Raw genomic sequence first — 20,995 nt, forward strand, 5'->3', positions numbered from 1 at the left:
CAGGGCATGGTCATGGCCTGTACTAGGAGACAGGTGTGGAGCACCTGCCGCGTACAAGGTGGTAATGTGGGGGCAGCAGCTCAGGAGACTTGAGTAGCACATGGCCTCGGGTCCCAGAGTCCCCAGCCCAGGAGAAGAGAGAGGGCCAGATGGAAATGACCTTCAGAGGAGACTGGGCAGGGGCTGGGGAGGGGGTCCTGAAGGTGGGTGAGGAAGGGGCGAGAGCACTGGTGGTGGGGTAAGCAGAGGTGTTAACAAGGGACTGAAGGTGTGACCCTGCCAGAACAGCTGGCCGTCCCAGGGAGGGGCTGGGGAAGGAGAGGAAGGAAGGAAACGCAGGGGCTGGATGGGCCGGGTGGTCGGAGCCATCGCAGGGTCTGAGGAAGTCAGAACTGTGGCCAGAGGCAGGCGGGACACAGCGGCCTGGGGAGGGCAGCTCAGGGGACTCAGCGGCGGGAGGAAGGGGCGGACGCAGTGACACAGGTGAGCCCACAGCCGGGAACCCCAGGCTGGGGCTCCCCCTGCCTGGGAAGTGCCCTTGTCCTGCACGAGACAGGCGAGGAGGGCGGTCCTGACACCGTCTGCTTCCCACGTGCGCTGGCTTGCGGCTCGGCCTTCTGCAGAGTGCCCTTCGGGGATCTGCGTCCTTTCCAGGGCCTGCAGGGCCTCCCGGCTCTGTGCCCAAGGACCGTGCCAGCCTCCAGGGCCCTGGGACTCAGGAGGCGGGGGGAGGGGAGTGCCAGCTGACGCTTCGGGGGCCTCCTGGTCTTGGCTCACAGCACAGCAGGAGCTGTGAGACACGTGCACCTCCGGGCTGCCTTGTTTAGGAAGATGCTGGCCCTGGACCTCTGTTTGTCTCCACTCCCTGGATGGTTTTCAGCTGGGCCTGGGAGAGCGTGTGGAACATGGGAAGGCAGACGAGGGGTGGGGAGAGGAAAGGCAGCTGGCCAGGGGAGCCCTGGAGCCAAGGCCCAGACGTGGGTGATGGTCAGATTGGCATGAAGAACCAGACACTGTGTGTCCTTGTCAACGCCCTGCTCTGCTCCCCGTGCGGCCACACTGCCATGAGCCCTCCCGACCGGCAGGTTTACCTGTGGGGAAGTGGACCCTCATGGCATGAAGAGCCTGGAGCGAGCGGGTGGGGAGCCCAAGGAGGTGGCCCCGGGGTCTCCCTGGAGCGGGGTGCCGCGTGACGCCGCCTGCTCCTTTTCAGCTGTCCTCGCTGCGCTTCGCCAGCAGGATGAAGCTGGTCACCACAGAGCCCGCCGTCAACGAGAAGTACGACGCTGAGGTAGGCGGGCTGCCCCGTCCTCTGGAACGTCCCTGTCCTTGAACAGAAGGCACACCCGAGGCCGGCACGGCGTGTGCTCTGGCAGTCCCGGGTTCCGTGGTCTCCAAGCTCTCCGTACCCTGTGTGATGTGTCCTCCCTGAGCTCAGGGCAAGTCCCTGCCTGTGCGGACGTTGGGTCTGGCACCAAGGTCTTTGCTGCCTTGGCTGACCCCAGACAGCCGCGTCCCTGTCGCTCAACGTGAAATGTGTTCATGATCTTTCCCATCAGCACCCTGCCTTACAACCAGGAGGTTTTTGTGTTTTGTTTTTTTTTTTTTTTTAAGATTTATTTATTTATTTGAAAGAGTTGCAGAGAAAGGTGGAGAGAGAGAAGGAGGGGGGGGGGGATCTGAGGGGAGGGTCCCAGAGGAAGACCCACAGGCCCAGACTCTGAGCAGCTTCACCGCCGACAGCTGGTGGCAGAGGCAGGCTGGAGGACATCTGGACACAGATGCCCCAGAAAACCACAATGACCAGGGCTGGGTCAGGCTGAAGCCAGGAGCTTCATCTGGTTCTCCCTCGTGAATGGCAGGTGCCCAAGCACTTGCACCATCTGCTGCTGCTTTTCCCAGGCCACTAGCAGGGAGCTGGATCAGAACCCACATGGGATGCAGGTGGAAGCTTTACTGGCTACACCGGCCCCTATAACCATGAGTTCTCAAGAGAGCTGAAGAGTGCTTTGCCAGACTGCCACTGGTATTCCCAGGTCATCTCCACGCCACCTTTAAGGTGGGTGCCTGTTCTCAAGGGGCTAGATCGCTTCTGCAGATTTGCCCTGGCGGGTGGGGCTGGCAGCTCGCAGGAGATGGTTCCTCCAGCCTGCCTCTGCCACCAGCTGTCAGCGGTGAAGCTGCTCAGAGTCTGGGCCTGTGGGTCTTCCTCTGGGACCCTCCCCTCAGCCTGTGAAGTGGGCGTGGTGGGTCCCACTGTGCCTTGAGAAAACACAGTTGCAGGAAAGTCTCTTTGCCTTGTCCTTCGTACATTTATGACGAAAACACCAACCCAGCAGGGAGCTCCAGTGAGTCGGGGCTGTTTCCAAGGAGTTGCCTATTCCTAGACTGCTCCTGGTTTATAAAGCCATCTCCAGCCAGGAGGGGTTGCCGCCCTGCTCCGTGGGCTCTGCGGCTCCAGCCCCGTGCTTCCAGGCAGCCACTGTGCAGCCAGGAGAAGACGGCAGGTGGAGGCCACTACGTGTGCCAGGCATTGGGAGAAGTGGCTCCCACTCTCTGGGCAGGACTGGGAGGCTGGTGGTCCTTTCCCCCTGTCGCTCTCTGACTGGCCCAGCCATCTAAGTCTGGCTCGCCTGTGCTCCACCGAGCACAGCCACCCACCTGGGGCCCCCTTAGCTCAGGCAGGGACACAGAATCTTCTAGAGATGGGAGAAGGAGGGGATTGGGATGGGTGGGGCCTGCCACTAAGCCCCTCCCCTGATCCACACATAAAGGAGAGACCTTCTTGGGGGCTCTCCAGAGGAGTAGAGCCAAGATGTGGACCCTAGTCAGGTGCCTGGTTTACAGAACCACTAGGATGCCAGGGATCTGTCACCCTTGTAGAAGAGGCCCCGTGGCAAATGGGCCTCTGTGCCCAGATGACCTGGCGAGAATGGGGGAGGGTGGGGGCTGATCACAGCCTTGGTCACTAGACCAGGATGCAGGTGTCAGGGGCAGCCCCGCTGTCCAGTGAGGGCTCTCAGCCTCCAGCCCCGTGTCCTCTATCATGGACGATGCTGGGTTTCCATCAAGTGCAAAGCAGCTTAGTGGTTCTGCTTCCTGAACTGTGTCGCTTGCCTCCCGAAGTCAGATCCAGCGGCATGCTGACCACACCTGGGGCATGTGTTGGGCTTCCAGCCTCCTTAGCAGGGCAGAGAGAAAACAACAAACACAGTAACCAGGCAAGTTCTGGAGCGCCACTGCCCAGTCCAAGGATCACTCCTCACATGCAGCTGCTTCAATCCCTCAGTCACACGAGGCAGATTGCAAGGGCTCAACAGTTACACAGCCAGCTGCCCCCTCCCCCATATTCAAATTAAAGATAACATGGTATTCCAAGTATTTACAGAGCACCTTGCCTTAGGTGTTATAAGAATGATTATAATCTGTTGTATTAAGTATTACAGGTAACCTAGAGGTGACCTAAAGTACCCAGGAGGGTTGTCTAGGTGCCATGCAAACACTGTACCATTTTACATAAGAGACTTGGGCGTCCGTGGACTTTGGTTTCTGCAGGGGTCCTGGAGGAGCCGATCCTCTGTGGACAGCACACACTTGCATCACTGGAACACTTCCATCAGTGCAGAAAGTTCTAGAAGACAGCACCATGCTGGAGGGCATTAGAAGGTGATACACACTGTGGCTGGCGCTGTGGCAGAGTGGGGTTAGGCTGCCACCTGTGGCACCGGCATCTCATATGGGCACCAGTTCAAGTCCCTGCTCCTCTGCTTCCAATCCAGCTGCCTGCTAATGTGCCTGGGAAAGCAGTGGAAGATGGCTCAAGTGCTTGGGCCCCTGCACTCACATGGGAGACGTGGATGAAACTCCTGGTTCCTGCAGCCATTTGGGGAGTGAACCAGCAAATGGAAGACTTCTCTCTCTGCCTCTGCCTCTGCCTCTCTGTAACTCTGCCTTTCAAATAAATAATTTTTTTTAAAAAAAGAAGGTGATACTTGCTAAGAAAAAGATGAGCAAGATTTTTTAAAAAGATGCTGGGTGGGAAGGGGGGAGTCACACTAACTTAGGAGATTTTGAGCAAACATTTTAGGAGGTTTGGGCATGAGCCATGGGAGTGCCTGGGGCACAGGGGACCGGTGGGCAAAGGTGGGGGATGCCCAAGGCCAGTGGGAGAGGGGTGAGCTGGAGAGAGCAGTAGAAAAGAGGTGGAGGGGGCAGACCCCATGGAGGCCTCCTGCAGATGCCTATGGGGACGTCAAGGTCTGAGTGCAGGGCCGTGCTTGCTGCACTGTGGGCAGCCGTAAACGTCAGAGGGGACAGCCGGGATGGTTCTGGGAATGGTGAGCTGTCTACACTGTCGGTGTGCACAGGCAGCCTCCTGGAGTCCACAGGCTGCCCGGAAGGAGCCACTGTCCTGGCAGACTGGACAGAGTCTGGAGTCCTGGGAGTCAGGGTTCAGGGTAGCCCGGGGGCGGGTGTTTCTCGTGTTCTCAGTCTCCCTGCTGGAAGAGGCCAAGGCCGAGGGGCTGCTGAGGCCCTCTCAGACCCTGTACCCACTCCAGCTGGGGAAGGAATGGCCCAGGAGCCAAGGACACAGCCAGTGAGACAGCAGCAATGTCGGGGCACAAGTGTGGAGTGATGCACTTGATGTGGAAGAGGCAGGTGGCCTCTCTGACGACCCTTCCCTTCATCCCCTGCCCCTCCCCCCCTGTTTGCCGGCAGCGAATGGTCAAGAACCTGGAGAAGGAGGTAGAACTGCTGAAGCAAGAGCTGGCCATCCACGACAGCCTGGTGAGATGCCCAGGGCAGGGGGACTACACGATAGCGTGAGGTCCAGGCGGTGGCACAGCAGGGAGCCATGAGGGCAGGGTGGGCTGGAGTCCCCTGGTGGCCTGCCTGGGCTGATGTCCACTGACCAGAGGGGCCTCAAGGCAGAGGCAGGCTGCCCCCGCCGCAGGCCCCGCCTCACCCTGCAGAGTCTGCCGAGACAGGGCCGATGGAGCAGAAGGCCCCATGTCCAGTGGCTTCCTTCCTTTGCTGGTTGTCCTCTGTGGCCCAAGCTCTGGCCTGGGGGTCAGGCCCTCTCCACCAGGACTGGATGGTGTGGATGGAGAAGGAACTGGGCCAGCTTAGGCCGTGCCCAACCTCCCCACTGCAGCCCTCAGGCCCCTGCCGCTCCTGCCTGGGCTCAGGCCCTCGTTGCTTATCCACTTGTTCTTCATCCTCATTCAAGGCCAACCGCACCCTCGTGACCTACGACCCCATGAATGAACTCCAGATCGCTGAGATCAACACCCAGGTGCGGAGGTACCTGGAGGGGACGCTGGATGAGATCGATGTAAGGAGCCCCTCTGTGGGACCACCACGCTCAGCCGGCCTGGGCCTCCCTGTCCTGGGCACTCTTCCCGTGTGTGCACACAGAAGGTGGAGGGCAATGCCGGACCCCTGGGGACAGGGCCCTCAGCCTACCACAGCCTCTCTTCCGTGGTAGGGGTTACAAGGCTGTGGGGCTGGGCAGAGAGGCCAGAGGCCTTGAACACAGGCTGCACAGGAGGTGGTCAGTGTCAAGGGCTCAAGCATGGGCCCTGGGGCCAGACTTCCCAGAGTCACTGCCACCTCAACTCCTGCTGACCGAGCACCCCCAAGCAGGGCGCCCACCTCGCGCCCTGCAGCAGATGGCCGCGCATGGGGAGTGACAGCGAGCGGGGGTTCCTGCTGCTGTGCCTGGCAGCCCGGAGCTGCTGAAGGGTGGCGGCAGCCCTGGCTGTCTGCTGGCCCATGCTGGGGAGGGCCAGGGAGGAGGAAGGACCCTCTGGGAAAGAGCATCCTGATTTTGCAGCGCAGGCCACATGGGCTGCCACTGTGGGCAGCTGCACGAGGCGGGCCTGGGACCCCTGGGGGTGGGCACTTCTGGTCTGCCCGGCGGGATGGGGGTAGAGCCAGGAGGGAGGCTGATGACCTTCTCCATTCACAGTTGTGTGCGGGTCCGCGTCCACACAGAAATGAGCTCTAGATGGCGGGCTGAATGGGAAGCAGGAGAGAGCCAAGGAGATGGATTTTTTTTTTTTTTTTTTTTTTTTTTTTGGACAGGCAGAGTGGACAGAGAGAGAGACAAAGAGAAAGGTTTTGCTTTTGCCGTTGGTTCACCCTCCAATGGCCGCCGCAGCCGGTGCACTGCGGCCGGCGCACGGCGCTGATCCGATGGCAGGAGCCAGTGCTTCTCCTGGTCTCCCATGGGGTGCAGGGCCCAAGCACTTGGGCCATCCTCCACTGCACTCCCGGGCCACAGCAGAGAGCTGGCCTGGAAGAGGGACAACCGGGACAGAATCCGGCTCCCTGACCGGGACTAGAACCCGGTGTGCCGGTGCCGCAAAGCGGAGGATTAGCCTAGTGAGCCGCGGCGCCGGCCTGAGATGGATTTTGTCTGAAACTTTTTTCTCAGAAAGGATGGGGATGGGGGAGGCGTTTGGTGCACTGGTAAGATGCTGCTTGGAATGCCTGCATCCCATCTCAGAGTGCCTGGGTTCGAGTGCTGGTTTTAGTTCCGGTTCCAGCTTCCTGTCAGTGCACGCCCTGGGAGGCAGCAGGCAATGGCTCAGGCACTTGAGTACTCTAGTTCCTTCCACCTGTATGGGAGACCCAGATTGAGTTCTGGGCTCCTGGCTTTAGTCTGGTACAGCCCCAGCTGGTGTGGGCATTTGGGGAGTGAACCAACAGATGGAAGATCTCTCTCTGACTCTGTCTCTCTTTTTCACTGTCTCTCTGCCTCTCAAAGAATAAACAAGTATGTATTTTTTTTTTCATTTATTTGACAGATAGAGTTAGGCAGTGAGAGAGAGACAGAGAGAAAGGTCTCCCTTCCGTTGGTTCGCTCCCCACATGACCATTACAGCCGATGTTGCGCTGATCCAAAGCCAGGAGTCAGGTGCTTCCTCCTGGTCTCCCATGCGGGTGCAGGGCCCAAGCACTTGGGCCATCCTCCACTGCCCTCCCGGGCCACAGCAGAGAGCTGGACTGGAAGAGGAGCAACCGGGACTCGAACCCGGCGCCCCAACTGGGACTAGAACCCAGCGCCATATGGGATGCCAGCGCCACAGGCAGAGGATTAACCAGGTGAGGCACGGCGTCGGCCTCACAAGTATGTATTTTTTAAAAAGAATAGTATTGGAGCCGGTGCTGTGGCTCATTAGGCTAATCCTCCGCCTGCGGCGCCGGCACCCCGGGTTCTAGTCCCGGTGCTAGTCCCACCTGCATCCCATGTCGACATGGCTGGGTTCAGTTTCCGGCTCCAGCTCCTCACTGTAGCTCTCTGCTAATGTGGATTCTGGGAGGCAGCAGTGATGGCTGAAGTGATTGGGTTCCAGCCACCCACATCGAAGACCTGGATGGAGTTCCTGACTCTGGGCTTCAGTCCTGATCCAGCCCTGGCCTTTGCAGGCATTTGAGAAGGGAATGAGCCGATGGAATCAATCAAGCTCCCTCTCCCCCTCTCCCCCTCTCCCCCTCTCCCCCTCTCCCCCTCTCCCCCTCTCCCCCTGTCTCCCTCTCTCCCTCTCTCCCCACCTCTCTGCCTCTCTCCCTCTCTCCCTATCTCCCTGCCTCTCTGCCTCTCTGCCTCCCCGCCTCTCTCCCTCTCTCCCTCTCTCCCTCTCTCCCCACCAATATTTGAAACTTAAGAAAAGTACAAGGGGACTTCAAAAAGTCTGTGGAGGGGAAGATATTTAGCCTAGCAGTTAAGACACCCATGGCCCACGTTAGGACGCCTGGGTTTGATGCCCAACTTCTCCTAATTCCAGCTTTCTGCTAATGCAGCAGTGTTGGTACAAGCCACTGGGTTCTTCCCACCCACTTGGGAGACGGGGACTGAGTTCCCAGCTCCTGTCCTTGGCTCCCTGGCCCAGCCTTGATTTGTTGCAGTCATTTGGGCAGTGAGCAAACAGATGGGAGCTCATTTTGTCTGTCTCTGCCTATCTTAGAAATATTTTTAAAAGTTCATGGAACATTAAAATGAAAAGTTTATTTTGGCACAATTTAAATCCATACAGTTTTTTCATTTTCAATGAAATTTTTTTCAAAAAATTTATTTCATTTTATTTGAAAAACAGGAGACAGATCTCTTCCATCGACTGGTTCACTCCCCAAATACCCACAATAGCCAGGGCTGGGCCGGGTCGAAGCCGGGAGCCCAGAACTCAATTCAGATCTCAATTCAGGTCTTCTGCACTGGCAGGGACCCAAGCACTTGGCCTGCGGCCCACTGCCTCTCAGGGTATGTGCTAGCAGGAAGCTGGACTCGGAACTGGAGTCAGGACTGGCACCCAGGCGCTCTGGCATGGGATCAGGGGCCTGCAGTCTCCACTCTGACACAGACACAGCCTGGTCCCTGGCGCCCAGGGCCTGACGGCCGCCCTGCTCCCTCCCCAGATCATCAACCTCAGACAGATCCAGGAGGTCTTCAACCAGTTCCGGGTGGTCCTGAGGTGAGGGCCCCTGCACACCCCTCCACCCCATGCCACGCTGCCCTTCTCCTTGCCTGTGGTCTGGGTTCTTAGCTCCGAGAGCTCCCCTTCTCGCTGGAGTAAGAGCAGAGTCCTGGGGCCGGGCAGGGGCGGGGGTCCTGGTGGAGGTTTCCTGAGTTTGTTGATTGGACAGGAGGTGTTCGTGGAGCACCAGCCCTGTGCGTGTCCTGCCCCTTGGCCTCAGTGGGCACTGGGGACTTATTTGGGCACAGACACACTCACAACCTGAGAGCATGGAGCATGGGCTGGGGTGTGGAAGGGAGGCAAGGAGAGTCACAGAGGGGGTCACGTGGTTGCCGGGGGCCTGTTAGAGACGGAACCATGGCCAGGGCACGTGGTCCCAAGTCAGGCTTATAGCCCTTGTCACATGTCATCTTGGAGCAGGTGCAGCTGGCGCGTGCAGGTGTGGGGGCCGGGCAGTGGGTGTGTGGGTTGGGGTGGGTGAGAGCCCTCTCGTTGGTTCTCATTTGTCTGGTTCATGATGAGGGTGTGACTCCATCACAAGCAGCCTCGCCTGAACGACTCCTAACACCAGGGCACAGTTCCTGCCCCAGCGGGTTCAGCACGGCCCCCAGACCAAGGTGTTCTCTCACTGTCTCCCCAGCCAACAGGAGCAGGAGGTAGAGTCCGCTCTGCGCAGAAAGTTCACCCTGACAGATAAGAGCGACATTACGAGCATCTCCACCAACCAGAAGGTGAGCACAGTTGCCCTTTGCCCCTCAGAGTTTGCATCCCCAGGCCTCTGCCGAGGCAGCCGCACCATGCATTAAACCAGAGCAAGGATTGTGCAGAGAAAGGTAGCAGCAGGCTGAGCGTGGGGCACTGTGCACGAGTAAGCTCTTTTGAATGAAAATGATTTTCATAAAGTGCAGACCAGCTCCTGGAGCTCGACTGGCACCAAGCTTTAAGATTTTCAGTGTCTGGGGCCGGCGCCGTGGCATAGAGGGTAAAGCCGCTGCCTGTAGTGCCGGCATCCCATATGGGCGCTGGTTCAAGTCCCGGCTGCTCCACTTCCAATCCAGCTCTCTGCTATGGCCTGGGAAAGCAGGAGAAGATGGCCCAAGTCCTTGGGCCCCTGCACCTGTGTGGGAGACCTGGAAGAAACTCCCGACTCCTGGCTTTAGATTGGTCCAGCTCCAGCTGTTGCGGCCATCTGGGGAATGAACCAGTGGATGGAAGACCTCTCTCTGTGTGTCTCTGTCTCTGCCTCTCTGTAATTCTGCCTTTCAAATAAATAAATAAATCTTTAAAAAAAAAAAAAAAAAGATCCTCAGTGTGGAAGGAGGCACCAGAGCTGTGAGGGGGTTGATCTGAGACAGCTCTGTTGGGGACATCCTGAAGCTGCTTTGCTGCAGCCAAATCTTGGTGTGTGGGGTACCCATGCCCACCCTGAGCAATGGGCCATGCGCACCTGGGTCCTCCAAACCCTTATGCTAACCCGTGCCCCTCCAGCTGGTCTCTCTATCCAGCCAGGGCCCGGGGATGCTGACGGCCACCTGGTAGGCGAGCTCGATGGAGAAGGCTTCGGACTTGGGATCGCGCCTCTCTCTGCCAAACCCGGGAAGAGATCCAAGTACAAGAAGATGTTAAAAGCCCAGCCCAAGTGAGCTCGCTCGCTGCTGTCCTGCTCAGCACCTGGCCCTCCTTTGTGCATGAGAGGGAGGTCATGAGCCATCCGCTACCCCACCCCGCCAGTATCCCAGCCACTGAGTGGTCACAGTAGATGTCACTGTTGCCAATAGGGCCAACTCTGCAGAGCCCAGGCTGGGGCTAGTTTGGAACCATGTGGTCTGCTCACTTCACCAGGGTCCTGTGCTGACTGTCGGGTCAGCACCCCAGCTCACTTTCAGCCAGGACTTGTTTGTGCAGGGTGGCCCGCTCGCTGAGCACACCCTCCCTGGGAGCTGCTGTGAGCAGGAGACAGAACACAGGTGACGCCCACACTCACCTCCCTGCTCTGTGCTTCTTGCCTCCAAGGGTTTGCCTTGCACGGGGCGCAGGAGCCTCTGTGAGTGACAAGTGAGTGAAGGCAGCCCCCACCTGTGGCCACAGCAGAGTGTAGAAAACTCTTATACAGGGCAGGAGTCAGGGCATGCGGCTGACCCTGGCTGCCTCCAGCCTCAGTCACTTCCCAGCCCCGTATCCTGGCCACTGGGCCATCAGTGCAGTAACAGAGGGGCTGAGGCCTGGTGGCCCGAGCCGTACTTGTTGGAAGTTGGAGCAAAGTGAAGCAGAGGGCAGAGGCGGGGGCATCCTGCTGCCTGTTCCGTCCTGCTCAGATATACCTCCCCTGCAGGGAAGACACACTGAGCACCCTCACTCGGGGAGGGAGGACAGCTGCTGTCCTGGGAGCTGGGAAGAGGGCACAGGGCGTGGGGCAGCACACAGGTGCCACCCCGGATAGGGCTTCTGGGGATGCCTGTGTGCCTAACCCTCTGGGGAGCCTGGGCTCGCCCGCAGGTCCTGGTGCCTTAAGCCGTGGGGACCGTACCTGTTCTCAGCAGGTGTCTGTTGCTGTGACTGCGGAGGCCTCCTTGCTGTGATGAGATGGAGGGAAAAGCTCTCCTCCAGCCTGCACAGCCCCCTGACCCAGTTCTACGATGCAGATAGAGGAGCTGAGGGGGACGGGCACCCGTGTAGTGAGGGCTGAGAGAGGCGGCTCACCCTACGGTGTCTGGGACCCGCATCCCTGAGCCCTGGGCCTTTCTCCCCTCCTCCCAGGACCTCAGCAAGAAAGAAAGGTGCCAGCAACTCCGTGAGTGGCAGGGACATGGATATTTCCACCTCCAAGACCCAGCTGGTCCCAGGCGATGGCAAAGACACGCTTCTGCGGGACCAGGAAACCCCCAGCATGGAGCAGCTTCCCTCCGACTCCCCGAAGGAGGAGCCACGCCCCCTCAGGTAACCGCCTAACAGGAGCTCCTACGCCGGATCAGCCCAGAGCAGAGTGAAGAGTGGCTGTGGACAGAAGCCAAATACAGCAGAGGGGGACGGGCGGTTCTAAAGGCAGAAGCAGGACAGGTGTGCATGCCATGACCCCGCCGCAGCAGCCACCCAGGCTCACCATGAGGCATGGGGGCGTCTCAGAACCTCCGAACGGCAGTTACTGAAATAATTAAGGTGGGAGTCTTTGGCAAAAGTAACGCATTCCCAAAGGCATAAGAGCCCTCAAGGCCTGGAAGAGTGTGGCTCCTTCCCTCTCCTCCCACTGTTCAGTCCCCTCCATGAGCAGTGAGAACGGGAAATCTTAGGAAACAGAAGGGTGGACAAGACTTATGCAAAAAGATGTGCATTACATCATTAATTCAGGGGCTGGTGTTATGGCATAGTAGGTTGCGGCTCCGCCTTTGGCACCAGTGGTTCATGTCCCAGCTACTCCACTTTTTTTTTTTTTTAAGATTTATTTATTTATTTGAAAGTCAGAGTTACACAGAAAGAGAAGGAGAGGCAGAGAGAGAGGTCTTCCATGCACTTGTTCACTCCTCAATTGGCCGAAACACCTGGGGCTGCACCAGTCCGAAGCAGGAGCCAGTAGCTTCCTCAGGGTCTCCCACACAGGTGCAGGGGCCCAAGGACTTGGGCCATCTTCTACTGCTTCCCCAAGCCATAGCAGAGAGCTGGATGGGAAGTGGAGCAGCCAGGACTTGAACCAACGCCCATCTGGGATGCCTGCACTGCAGGTGGTGGCTTTACCTGCTGCAACACAGCGCTGGTGATGAGACTTTGCTCCACTTCTTCTTCTTTTTTTAAAGATTTATTTATTTATTTGAAAGGCAGAGTTACAGAGAGAGAGAGAGAAGGAGAGGCAGAGAGAGAGAGAGAAGTCTTACATCTGTGGTTCACTCCCCATTTGGCCGCAATGACCAGAGCTGGGCTGATCCGAAGCCGGGAGCCAGGAACTTCTTCCGGGTCTCCCATGTGGGTGCAGGTGCCCAAGGACTTGGGCCATCTTCCACTGCTCTCCCAGGCCACAGCAGAGAGCTGGATCGGAAATGGAGCAGCCAGTACCCGAACCAGCACCCATATGGGATGTGGGCACTGCAGGTGGCGGCTTTACCTGGTATGCCACAGTGCCAGCCCCTGTGCTCCATCAGTTACTTCTCTGGCCTTGACTCACGCAGGGGTACCAGGTCCCGTGAAGAGTTTCTTCCCCAGCCCACGGATATTCCCAAACATGAGGAGAAAGTGAGGACCGCAGAGTAAACACTCCTGCGCTGAACATCTTCTCCATTCCGCAGCTCCTCCGTTAACTTTTCCTGCCACATCCTGTGTCCGTCCTGGCATCTTCTCGTTTTGCTGCGTTTCAGAGCGAGTTGTACCATCATTCCACTTCCCCGACACTCCACCTAATGGCTCAGTAGCTGGCGTTCTCAGCAACAGGAAAGAACGCTTCTGGAGCAGGGGTGCAGACATCAAACCATACGTGCTGCATGGCGTCGGGCGTTTAAAAATACATCAAATAAATTCCGCAAGGAGCTGCACCCAAGTGGGCTTGCCAGGAGGGAGTGAGCGGCTTTTCCCTTGCTTCCCATTTCTCATGCCCCACTTCCATCATTGCCTGCCCTGGACTCAGGCCCTTGGGTGCCCAGTAACACAGTCATGAAGGAATGCGCCCTGCACAGCTCAGCTCCTGCCCACAGAAAGATCGAGGGCATGGCGGCTCCAGTTCTCTCTCCCCCTTGGCCTCCCTCTCCGTCTCCAGACCCAGCACCCCGCCTTCCAAGGCCGTGGCCTTTGAGGAGTTTAAGAAAGAGCGAGGGAGTGTGATCAACCGCATCTTCAAGGAGAACAAATCGATCCTGAATGAGCGGAGCAGGAGAGCCAGTGAGATCACACAGCGCATCAACGCCATCAAACGGGAGATCGACGAGACCAAGGAGGCCCTCGATTTCCAGAAGTCGCTAGGGGAGAAGCAAGGTATATGGGGCGGGAAGACGGCTGGGAGCTATGGGTCTTGGGTCCTCCTGCTCCAAGTGGGCAGCCTTGGGCCCTAGAGGACAGAGATGGCAGAGGTCAGCAGGTGTGCAGCCTTCTTCCCAGGGTTCTGTCACTCAGCTCCAGTCAGCCCCCAGGGGGCCTTAGCATCCTCTCCTCTCAGCCAGCCTCTACCTGAGTCCCTGTGACAGCCTCTTCTCTGACCTGGGTGCTGAGCCTCCCACCCAACATGTGCTGCTGTCCACGCAGAACCAGGGCCTTGGTCCTGCAGAGGCGTCCCTAGGAGAAGGGAAGCTGGTGACCCGTATGAGGTCCCCGGGTCCTGCTGTGGTCTCCTCACTGCCCAGGGTGATCAGGTTGGGATGGGGGTGCTAGGAGGGACCATGGGAAATCAAGGCAGGAAATGAGAATGGTATACCAGGAGGCCTAGGGGCTCACTCTTGGTTAGGCCAGGCCCCATGCTAACGGCCTGACACCTGCGCAGCCTTGGTGGTCTCATCTCCCGCATCAGATGGATGGAGGCACCCCAGGCTTAGAGAGCTGGGGCGCCTGTGTGGAGAGGATGCTCACCCTTTTACTCAGACCTGTGCGCAGAGGGTTCACCTGCGAGGGCCAGTCAGGGCCGGATGCCAGGCCCGCAGGAGGTAGGACCCAGGCCCAGCAACCATACCAACCCTGAGGCAGGATGAGGCCACACTGCTACTTCTGTCCCTGGCTCAGTCTCACTGTCCCAGACGGGGCCCCTGGAGACTGCTCTCACTTTCCCAGACAGGGCCCCTGGAGACTGCCAGGCTGCCCTCGTGGACTCCTGGCCCCGTTGCTCATGAGCGGTGGGGGAGTCCCTTGGTCTCTGCCTGCAGGTGGGCTGGCTCCTGTCCCTCCTGGAGTGTTTTCCTCACTTAGTTCTCAGAGGGCAGCTTTATCCAGATTCCTGGGACCATCCTTCCCGTATGCGAGAGACTGACCAGGACGTTCGGCTTGTCCACGACAGACCGACTGTGACCTGTTCTGCAGGGAAGGCAGAGGAGGCAGTAACGGGGGCTGCAGGCACCACCGCCCTCACCCAGAGCCTGCGGGGAGGGGACATGGTGACGGTCTCACCGCAGCAACAAGCACGTCTTGGTCCCCCTGCCCACACTTCCTTGAACACGTACATATGATGATACATGATTACATATGACAACATATGATTACATATGATTATATACTTAAAATACACTCGTGGGATTCTGACGGATCATGTACTTCTAAAACATTTTTAGCGGATGAGATGAAGAAGAAATACCTCTTTTTTTAAACATTTAAATTTTGTCTGTCAGTGTCCAAAGAACACAGTTTTGCTCTTTCTCCCTCAAAACAGTTGTTTTCCCTCTGGTTATTTATTTTTTTAAGATTTCATTTGTTTACTTGAAAGAGTTACAGAGAAGCAGAGGCAGAAAGAGAGAGCGAGAGAGACAGAGAGAAGTCTTCCATTCGCTGGTTCACTCCCCGGATGGCTGCAATGGCCGGAGCTGTGCCAATCCGAAGCCAGGAGCCAGGAGTTTCTTCCAGGTCTTCCCATATGGGTACAGGGGCCCAAGCACTTGGTCCATCATCTTCTTCTTTCCCAGGCCATAGCAGAGAGCTGGATAGGAAGTGGAGGAGCAGCCGGGACTCAAACTGGCGCCCATATGGGATGAAAGCGCTGCAGGCAGCGGCTTTACCTGCTACTCCACAGTACCAGCCCCATCCTGCTGGTTATTAAAATGCCAAATTAAGCACCTTTCTGTTGAGGACATAGGTCAGGTACCTGCAGGACACCTCGTGATTGACAGCACGTGTCAGCCCTGCAAGATCAGCATTGGGCAGTATTCACCTCCTGTGAAGGAAAATGCAGAAGCGTCTGGGTTTAGTTCTTTCAAGCTCTTCCTTTGCAGACCATCCGCGAGGCCCCGGGCGCCACAAAGGGACCCAGAGCCATGCCCCTCCACAGAGCGCTGCGGAGACGCTGTGAGGGGCCTTGCTCAGGGGCTGGCTCTGCCGGGAAACCGGCGTCCCATACGACAGCGCTGGGCTAGCTCTCTGCTTCCCACCCAGCTCCCTGCTAATGCGCCTGGGAAGGCGGCGGACAATGGCCCAAGTCCCTGGGGCCCTGCACCCACATGGGAAACCTGGATAGAACTCCTGGCTCCTGGCTTCAGCCTGGCCCAGACGCTGCTGTTGTGGCCTTCTGGGGAATGATACAGCAGATGGGAGATTCTCATTCATTCTCTCTCTCTCTCTCTCTCTCTCTCTCTCTCTGCCTTCCAAATAAATAGGAATATAAATCTAAAAACAGCAGGCAGCTCAGGGACGCCCCCACAGCACACAGGCTGCAGAAGCTCACTCCACGTTGAAGCCGAGGTGGAGGGCGGGCCCTGAATCCCCCACCCACCCTGCTCCGATGCCAGATCCCAGAGTTGGAGTTGATGCTGGAGCCAGCCCTACGTCTCCCCAGGAAACACCCGTGGGAGCACCAGTGCTTTCCTGCAGTGGGCCTCAGGTCACAGCAGAACGCGCGTGCCCCAGCCCAGGGTGGGGGTGGACGCCAGGCCTCTGCTGAACTCTCCCAGCCAGGGAGTGGCTATGCAGACCTTATCCACGCTGGCAGACCCTGAGGGGCCCACGCACAGCTCAGCCATAGCCTGACCTGATGCAGACATCTGCTCATCTCTAGCAGGAAGGGGGCTGGGGGACGCTGAAGTCAGCAGAGACCACGTGGAAGGTGGATTTGCATCCTTTGTTATTTTTTTTTTTTAATTTTTTTGACAGGCAGAGTGGACAGTGAGAGAGAGAGAGAGAAAGGTCTTCCTTTGCCGTTGGTTCACCCTCCAATGGCCGCCGCGGCCGGCGCGCTGCGGCCGGCGCACCGCGCTGATCCGATGGCAGGAGCCAGGAGCCAGGTGCTTTTCCTGGTCTCCCATGGGGTGCAGGGCCCAAGCACCTGGGCCATCCTCCACTGCACTCCCTGGCCACAGCAGAGGGCTGGCCTGGAAGAGGGGCAACCGGGACAGAATCCGGAGCCCCAACCGGGACTAGAACCCGGTGTGCCGGCGCCGCTAGGCGGAGGATTAGCCTAGTGAGCCGCGGCGCCGGCCCTGCATCCTTTGTTATTACGAAGGAACCTCACCCAAGGGCCTTGCGGTGCCAGCCGGGGATGGCAGCTGGTGTGGGTAGCTGACAAAAAAACCACGGGTGTTTGCTGAGTATCTTTGGCCGATGGGATTCAGGTTCAAAATAAGCATGGCACCTGGGCTATTTCTACACTTGCTTCCGCCCAACATTCCCGTTTGTCCCAAAGTGCCAGCGTGGTCCCGCCACCCTGAGCCGCTGCTCCAGGCGAGGCAGCCTGGCTGGCCTGTGCCACACCCACTTCCCTACCACACCCCAGCCTGTCACCAGACTTCTGTCCTCCTGATTGGCCAGCACTGGGCCTCCTTCTGGAAGGCCTTCCCTCCCGCACCCCTGGTGGCCACCCCTCCTCCCCACCTCCTCCGGTCTCACCCCACTGCAGGCGAGTTCGAGTTCGAAGCCAAAGGCTTTGTGGTGGTGGACGAGGAGGAGTTCCAGCTGATCCTGAGGCTCAAAGACCTCAAGAAGCAGTACCGTGGCCAGTACAAGGACCTGCTCGACCTGCGGGCTGAGATCCAGTACTGCCAGCGCCTGGTGGACCAGTGTCGCCACCGCCTGCTCACGGGTGCGTCCGCTTCTCTCTGGCAGAGGCAGGGGCTGGGCAAGGACTCCAGGTGTGTGGTTTGCAGAACGGCCAGGGCCAGGACCAGGTGAGACCTTGGAGCCGGAAGCAGACAGGGGTCCCAGACTGGCATACGCTGCCTTCACCTGCATCTCAGGGCCCCCTCACGGCTCACGGTGCTGTCTCCCTACCTCCCTGCAGAATTTGACATCTGGTACAATGAGTCCTTTGTCATCCCCGAGGATGTGATGATGGCGCTGAAGCCGGGCGGCAGCATCCGGCAGGGCGTGGCACCCTCCAGCAGGATCGCGTCTCTGGTGAGCAGCGCGGGCAGCAGCGGGGCCGTGTGGGGGCCCTCCCAGCCTCTGTCACGGCTGCCCAGGAAGGTGCAGGTGTCTCCTCGGTTGTCCGGGGAGGGGGACGCAGTCAGCACCCTGGCATCTCCGGGGTCTCCCAAGGATGCTGACAGTGAGATTCTGTAGGTGTGAAATGTCCCTGTGGGGGCCGCCCTGAGAGCCACCCCGGGGCTCTGCCAGGGTGGCTCCTGACCCTGTGTTGGGTGGATCCTCTCCCAGGAAGAAGACGAGCAGGAGAAGTTCGCCCAGGTGCAGCAGACAGAGCAGAAGGTAACTCGCAGGATTCTCCAGCAGGGTGGGATCTCGGGACGCCAGCATCACGCCTGCTTCCTGCTTCAGAGAGGCGAGGGAGGGATGGGGCCGGCCCAGGCAGGTGCAGAGCCACCCACAGTCAGACGGTGACAGGGCTGGACCCAGAGGGGGCCCACAGACCACGGCCAGGCTTAGACATGGCTGATCAGTGCCAAGCCAGCCTGTGTGTGGGTCACAGCCCCAGAGGAGGCTCAGGGCATCCTGGAGGCCACTGCCTGGTTAAGCAGGGCCTTGCCAACAGGGACTGCCCTGCACAGGTGCCAGGGACAGAGGACCGCATGCAGCAAGGAAGAACCGGCCACTCTGAGCCACAGATTGGCCCGGGACTCCCCTTCCTGAGCAGGCTGGGTGAGAGCAGAGGCTCTGCCCTCCGCCAAGACCCAGCCTGGGGCCAGATCCCAGAGGTCCTGTGTGCTGCGCAACCCCTGGCCCCAGAGGTCATTCTCGGGCTGCAGGTGGTGAACGCCCACGGGGTAACTGCCCAGGGAGCTCGTTTAAAGACATTTTTATAATTACTTGCTTACATTTCTGATAGGCAAAAATAACACACTGGGGATGTTTTAATATATTTTCTTTATTATTTTTGAGATAACACACTTTTAACTTACATTATAGTCAAAGGTTTAATGCTCCATAAAGATTTCAACAAATAAAAAGAAGACCATAGTTCAGCAGGAATATAGACAAGGGCTATAAACAATAATCAAATGTAAAAGTGTTCAGCTTCAGTCTTAAACAGTAAATTTTAAGATGGGCACAGGCCATTGAAACTATAGCGGTACGTAATTCTCAGCAATCTGGTAAAGACTGAAAACAAAGGTTGACGAACACTGCATCTGCAGCCAGACCCGCACACCCAGGCTTTTCTTTCTTGACATTTTTGCTCCCACACACTCGGGTGTTTGCAACATAGGAAAAGCGTAGGGTTCGGTGCTCAGCTCCAGCCGCTGGCTGTAGGGTCCTTCCTGTCAATGCAGACCCGAGAGGCAGCAGTCATGGCTCAGGTGACTGGGTGCCTGCCACTCCGGCGGGAAACTGGGTCCCTGGCTTTGGGCTGAGGTCTGGGCCAGTCCTGGCTACCTGGGGAGTAAATCAGCAGATGGGCGCCCTCTCCTGCTCATGCGCTCTCTCCCTCTCTGTTATTCTGCCTGAGTTGCAAATCAGTTTAAAAAAAAAAAAAAAAAAAACAGTACAAGCACCCTGTCCCATCGACATGGCCCCTTTGTCACTTGCTGGTGTCCCCCTCCCCCACACTGCTCTGCACCCTGATTCATCCACTTGGCAGTGCGTCCTGGAGACCGTCGTGTGCCAGCCCGGAGTGCGTCTTCGGCCTTTCTTACAGTGCTCCCTGGCGAGGGTGCTTCATACCTGACTGAGCGGTCGCAGAGTCCTGGACAGAGGTTCATTTCTCTACCAATGCAAATGCAGCGGTGATAGTTCCCCTTACACACGTGTGAATCCGCGCGATGGGCGATTTTGCAGCAATTCCCTTCTGTGAGGTGCTGAAGCCTGGTGGAGGCTCGAGGGCCGGGGCCGGTGCGCAGGTTCTGAAGGTCCCACGGAGCAGCACCCCTCAGTCTGTGCTGTGCACGCCGTCCCTGGCGTCTTGGTAGAATGCAGGTTCCCACGCAGCAGGTCTGGGGTGGAGCTCGAGTCTGCACTTCTTTCTTCCCTCCCCCACCTTCCTTCCTTTTTAAGATTTATTTATTTGAAAGGCATAATTAGAGGGAGAGACAGAGGTCTTCTATCTACTGATTCACTCCCCCCAAACGGTCGCACCAACCAGGGCTGGGCCAGGAGGAAGCCAGAAGGGAGGAGCTTCATCCGGGTCTCCCACGTGGGTGCAGGGGCCCAAGCACTTGGGCCATCCTCCACTGCCTTCCCAGGTGCATTAGCAGGGAACTGGGTCAGAAGTGAAGCAGCTGGGACTTGAACCGACCTCCATTTGGGATGTCGGTGTTGCAGGCAGCAGTTCCACCCTCTGCCCCACAGTGCTGGTCCCAGCTTCGTCATGTTGATAAAGCTTCCCCTTATCTCCAGAAGCCAGTTAAGCCCTTGTGACGTGTGTGACAAGAGGATCCTGCAGAAGAACAGCAAACATAAAGAGGAAAACATACCGATCGTGTTTAGAAACACAGAAGGCTCTCATTATAAATAAAGTTTCAAGGCAAAAATAAAACTTCCTATTTTTCTGAGTCTCATGTTAGCTTTTACCTTTGTGCATCTGTGTATGCGTGTGGATGTGTGTGTGTGTGTTTGTGTGTATTTTTTTTAAGATTTATTTGAAACTCAGAGTTACACAGAGGAGGAAAGGCAGAGAGAGAGAGAGAGAGAGAGGGAGGGAGGGAGGGAGGGAGAGGTCTTCCATCTGCTGGTTTACTCCCCAATTGGCCGCAAAGGCCAGAGCTGTGCTGGTCCAAAACCAGGAGCCAGGAGCTTCTTCTGGGTCTCCCACGCAAGTGCAGGGGCCCAAGGTCTTGGGCCATCCTCTGCTGCTTTCCCAGGCCACATCAGAGAGCCGGATTGGAAGTGGAGCAGCCAGGACTCGAACAGGTGCCCATATGGGATGCCAGCACTGCAGGTGGCAGCTTTACCCGCTACACCACAGAGCCGGCCCTTATATTTTCTTCATGAATGCATATTTGATTGAACCTAAGCTCTAGGAGTTGTGAGCACGTAAGTTGCAATTACTTTCCTCCTGAAAGGCTTTGACTTGCTTTTTGCATTAACCACGGAGCACTGCTAACGCAGGACTATTTAACTCCCTTCTAGAATTCCAGCGAGGATTCAGAGTTGTGGCGCAGCAGGGTGAAGCTGCTGCTTGCAACACTGACATACCATACAAGAGGGCCAGTTTGAGTCCTGGCTGCGCCACTTCTAATCCAACTCCCTGCTCATGTGCCTAGGAAAGCAACGGAAGATGGCCCAAGTGCCTGGCCCCTGCCACCCATGCAGGAGGCCCAGAGGGAGTTGCTGACTCCCGGCTTCAACCTGGCCCAGACCCAGCTGTTGCAGTCATTTAGGGAGTGAACCTGTGGATGAAAGCTCTTTCTCCCCTCCCCTCCCTTCTCCTCCCCTCCCCTTCTTTTCCTCCCCTCCTTTCCCTCCCCTGCATTTTAGGCATATCTAGATGGAGCTAACGAGTTCCAGGCACCGGGCAGGCG

At 57.7% G+C, this 20,995-nt stretch overlaps 1 protein-coding gene across 7 annotated transcripts in view; it reads left to right on the top strand.

Moving 5' to 3' along the window:
• Positions 1 to 20,010, top strand: part of LOC100347489 (kinesin-like protein KIF9) — a 46,821-nt gene extending 26,811 nt beyond the window's left edge. For 6 of the 7 annotated variants that reach the window (XM_008260494.4, XM_008260490.4, XM_008260488.4 and 3 more), the window contains exons 10-21: positions 1,214 to 1,291; positions 4,720 to 4,788; positions 5,231 to 5,335; positions 8,422 to 8,477; positions 9,121 to 9,211; positions 9,986 to 10,119; positions 11,238 to 11,417; positions 13,219 to 13,433; positions 16,984 to 17,166; positions 17,365 to 17,480; positions 17,739 to 17,789; positions 19,872 to 20,010. In XM_008260494.4, coding sequence (XP_008258716.2) covers positions 1,214 to 1,291; positions 4,720 to 4,788; positions 5,231 to 5,335; positions 8,422 to 8,477; positions 9,121 to 9,211; positions 9,986 to 10,119; positions 11,238 to 11,417; positions 13,219 to 13,433; positions 16,984 to 17,166; positions 17,365 to 17,480; positions 17,739 to 17,789; positions 19,872 to 19,892 — 1,299 coding nt within the window. In that variant the 3' untranslated portion in view covers positions 19,893 to 20,010. Of the gene's footprint in view, positions 1 to 1,213; positions 1,292 to 4,719; positions 4,789 to 5,230; positions 5,336 to 8,421; positions 8,478 to 9,120; positions 9,212 to 9,985; positions 10,120 to 11,237; positions 11,418 to 13,218; positions 13,434 to 16,983; positions 17,252 to 17,364; positions 17,481 to 17,738; positions 17,790 to 19,871 lie in introns of those variants that run through there. The other variant, XM_070050945.1, reaches the window with a different exon arrangement.
• Positions 20,011 to 20,995: the final 985 nt, after the last annotated feature.

Source organism: Oryctolagus cuniculus, chromosome 10, assembly GCF_964237555.1.
Source record: "Oryctolagus cuniculus chromosome 10, mOryCun1.1, whole genome shotgun sequence".
In the NCBI taxonomy this organism is placed as follows: domain Eukaryota; kingdom Metazoa; phylum Chordata; class Mammalia; order Lagomorpha; family Leporidae; genus Oryctolagus; species Oryctolagus cuniculus.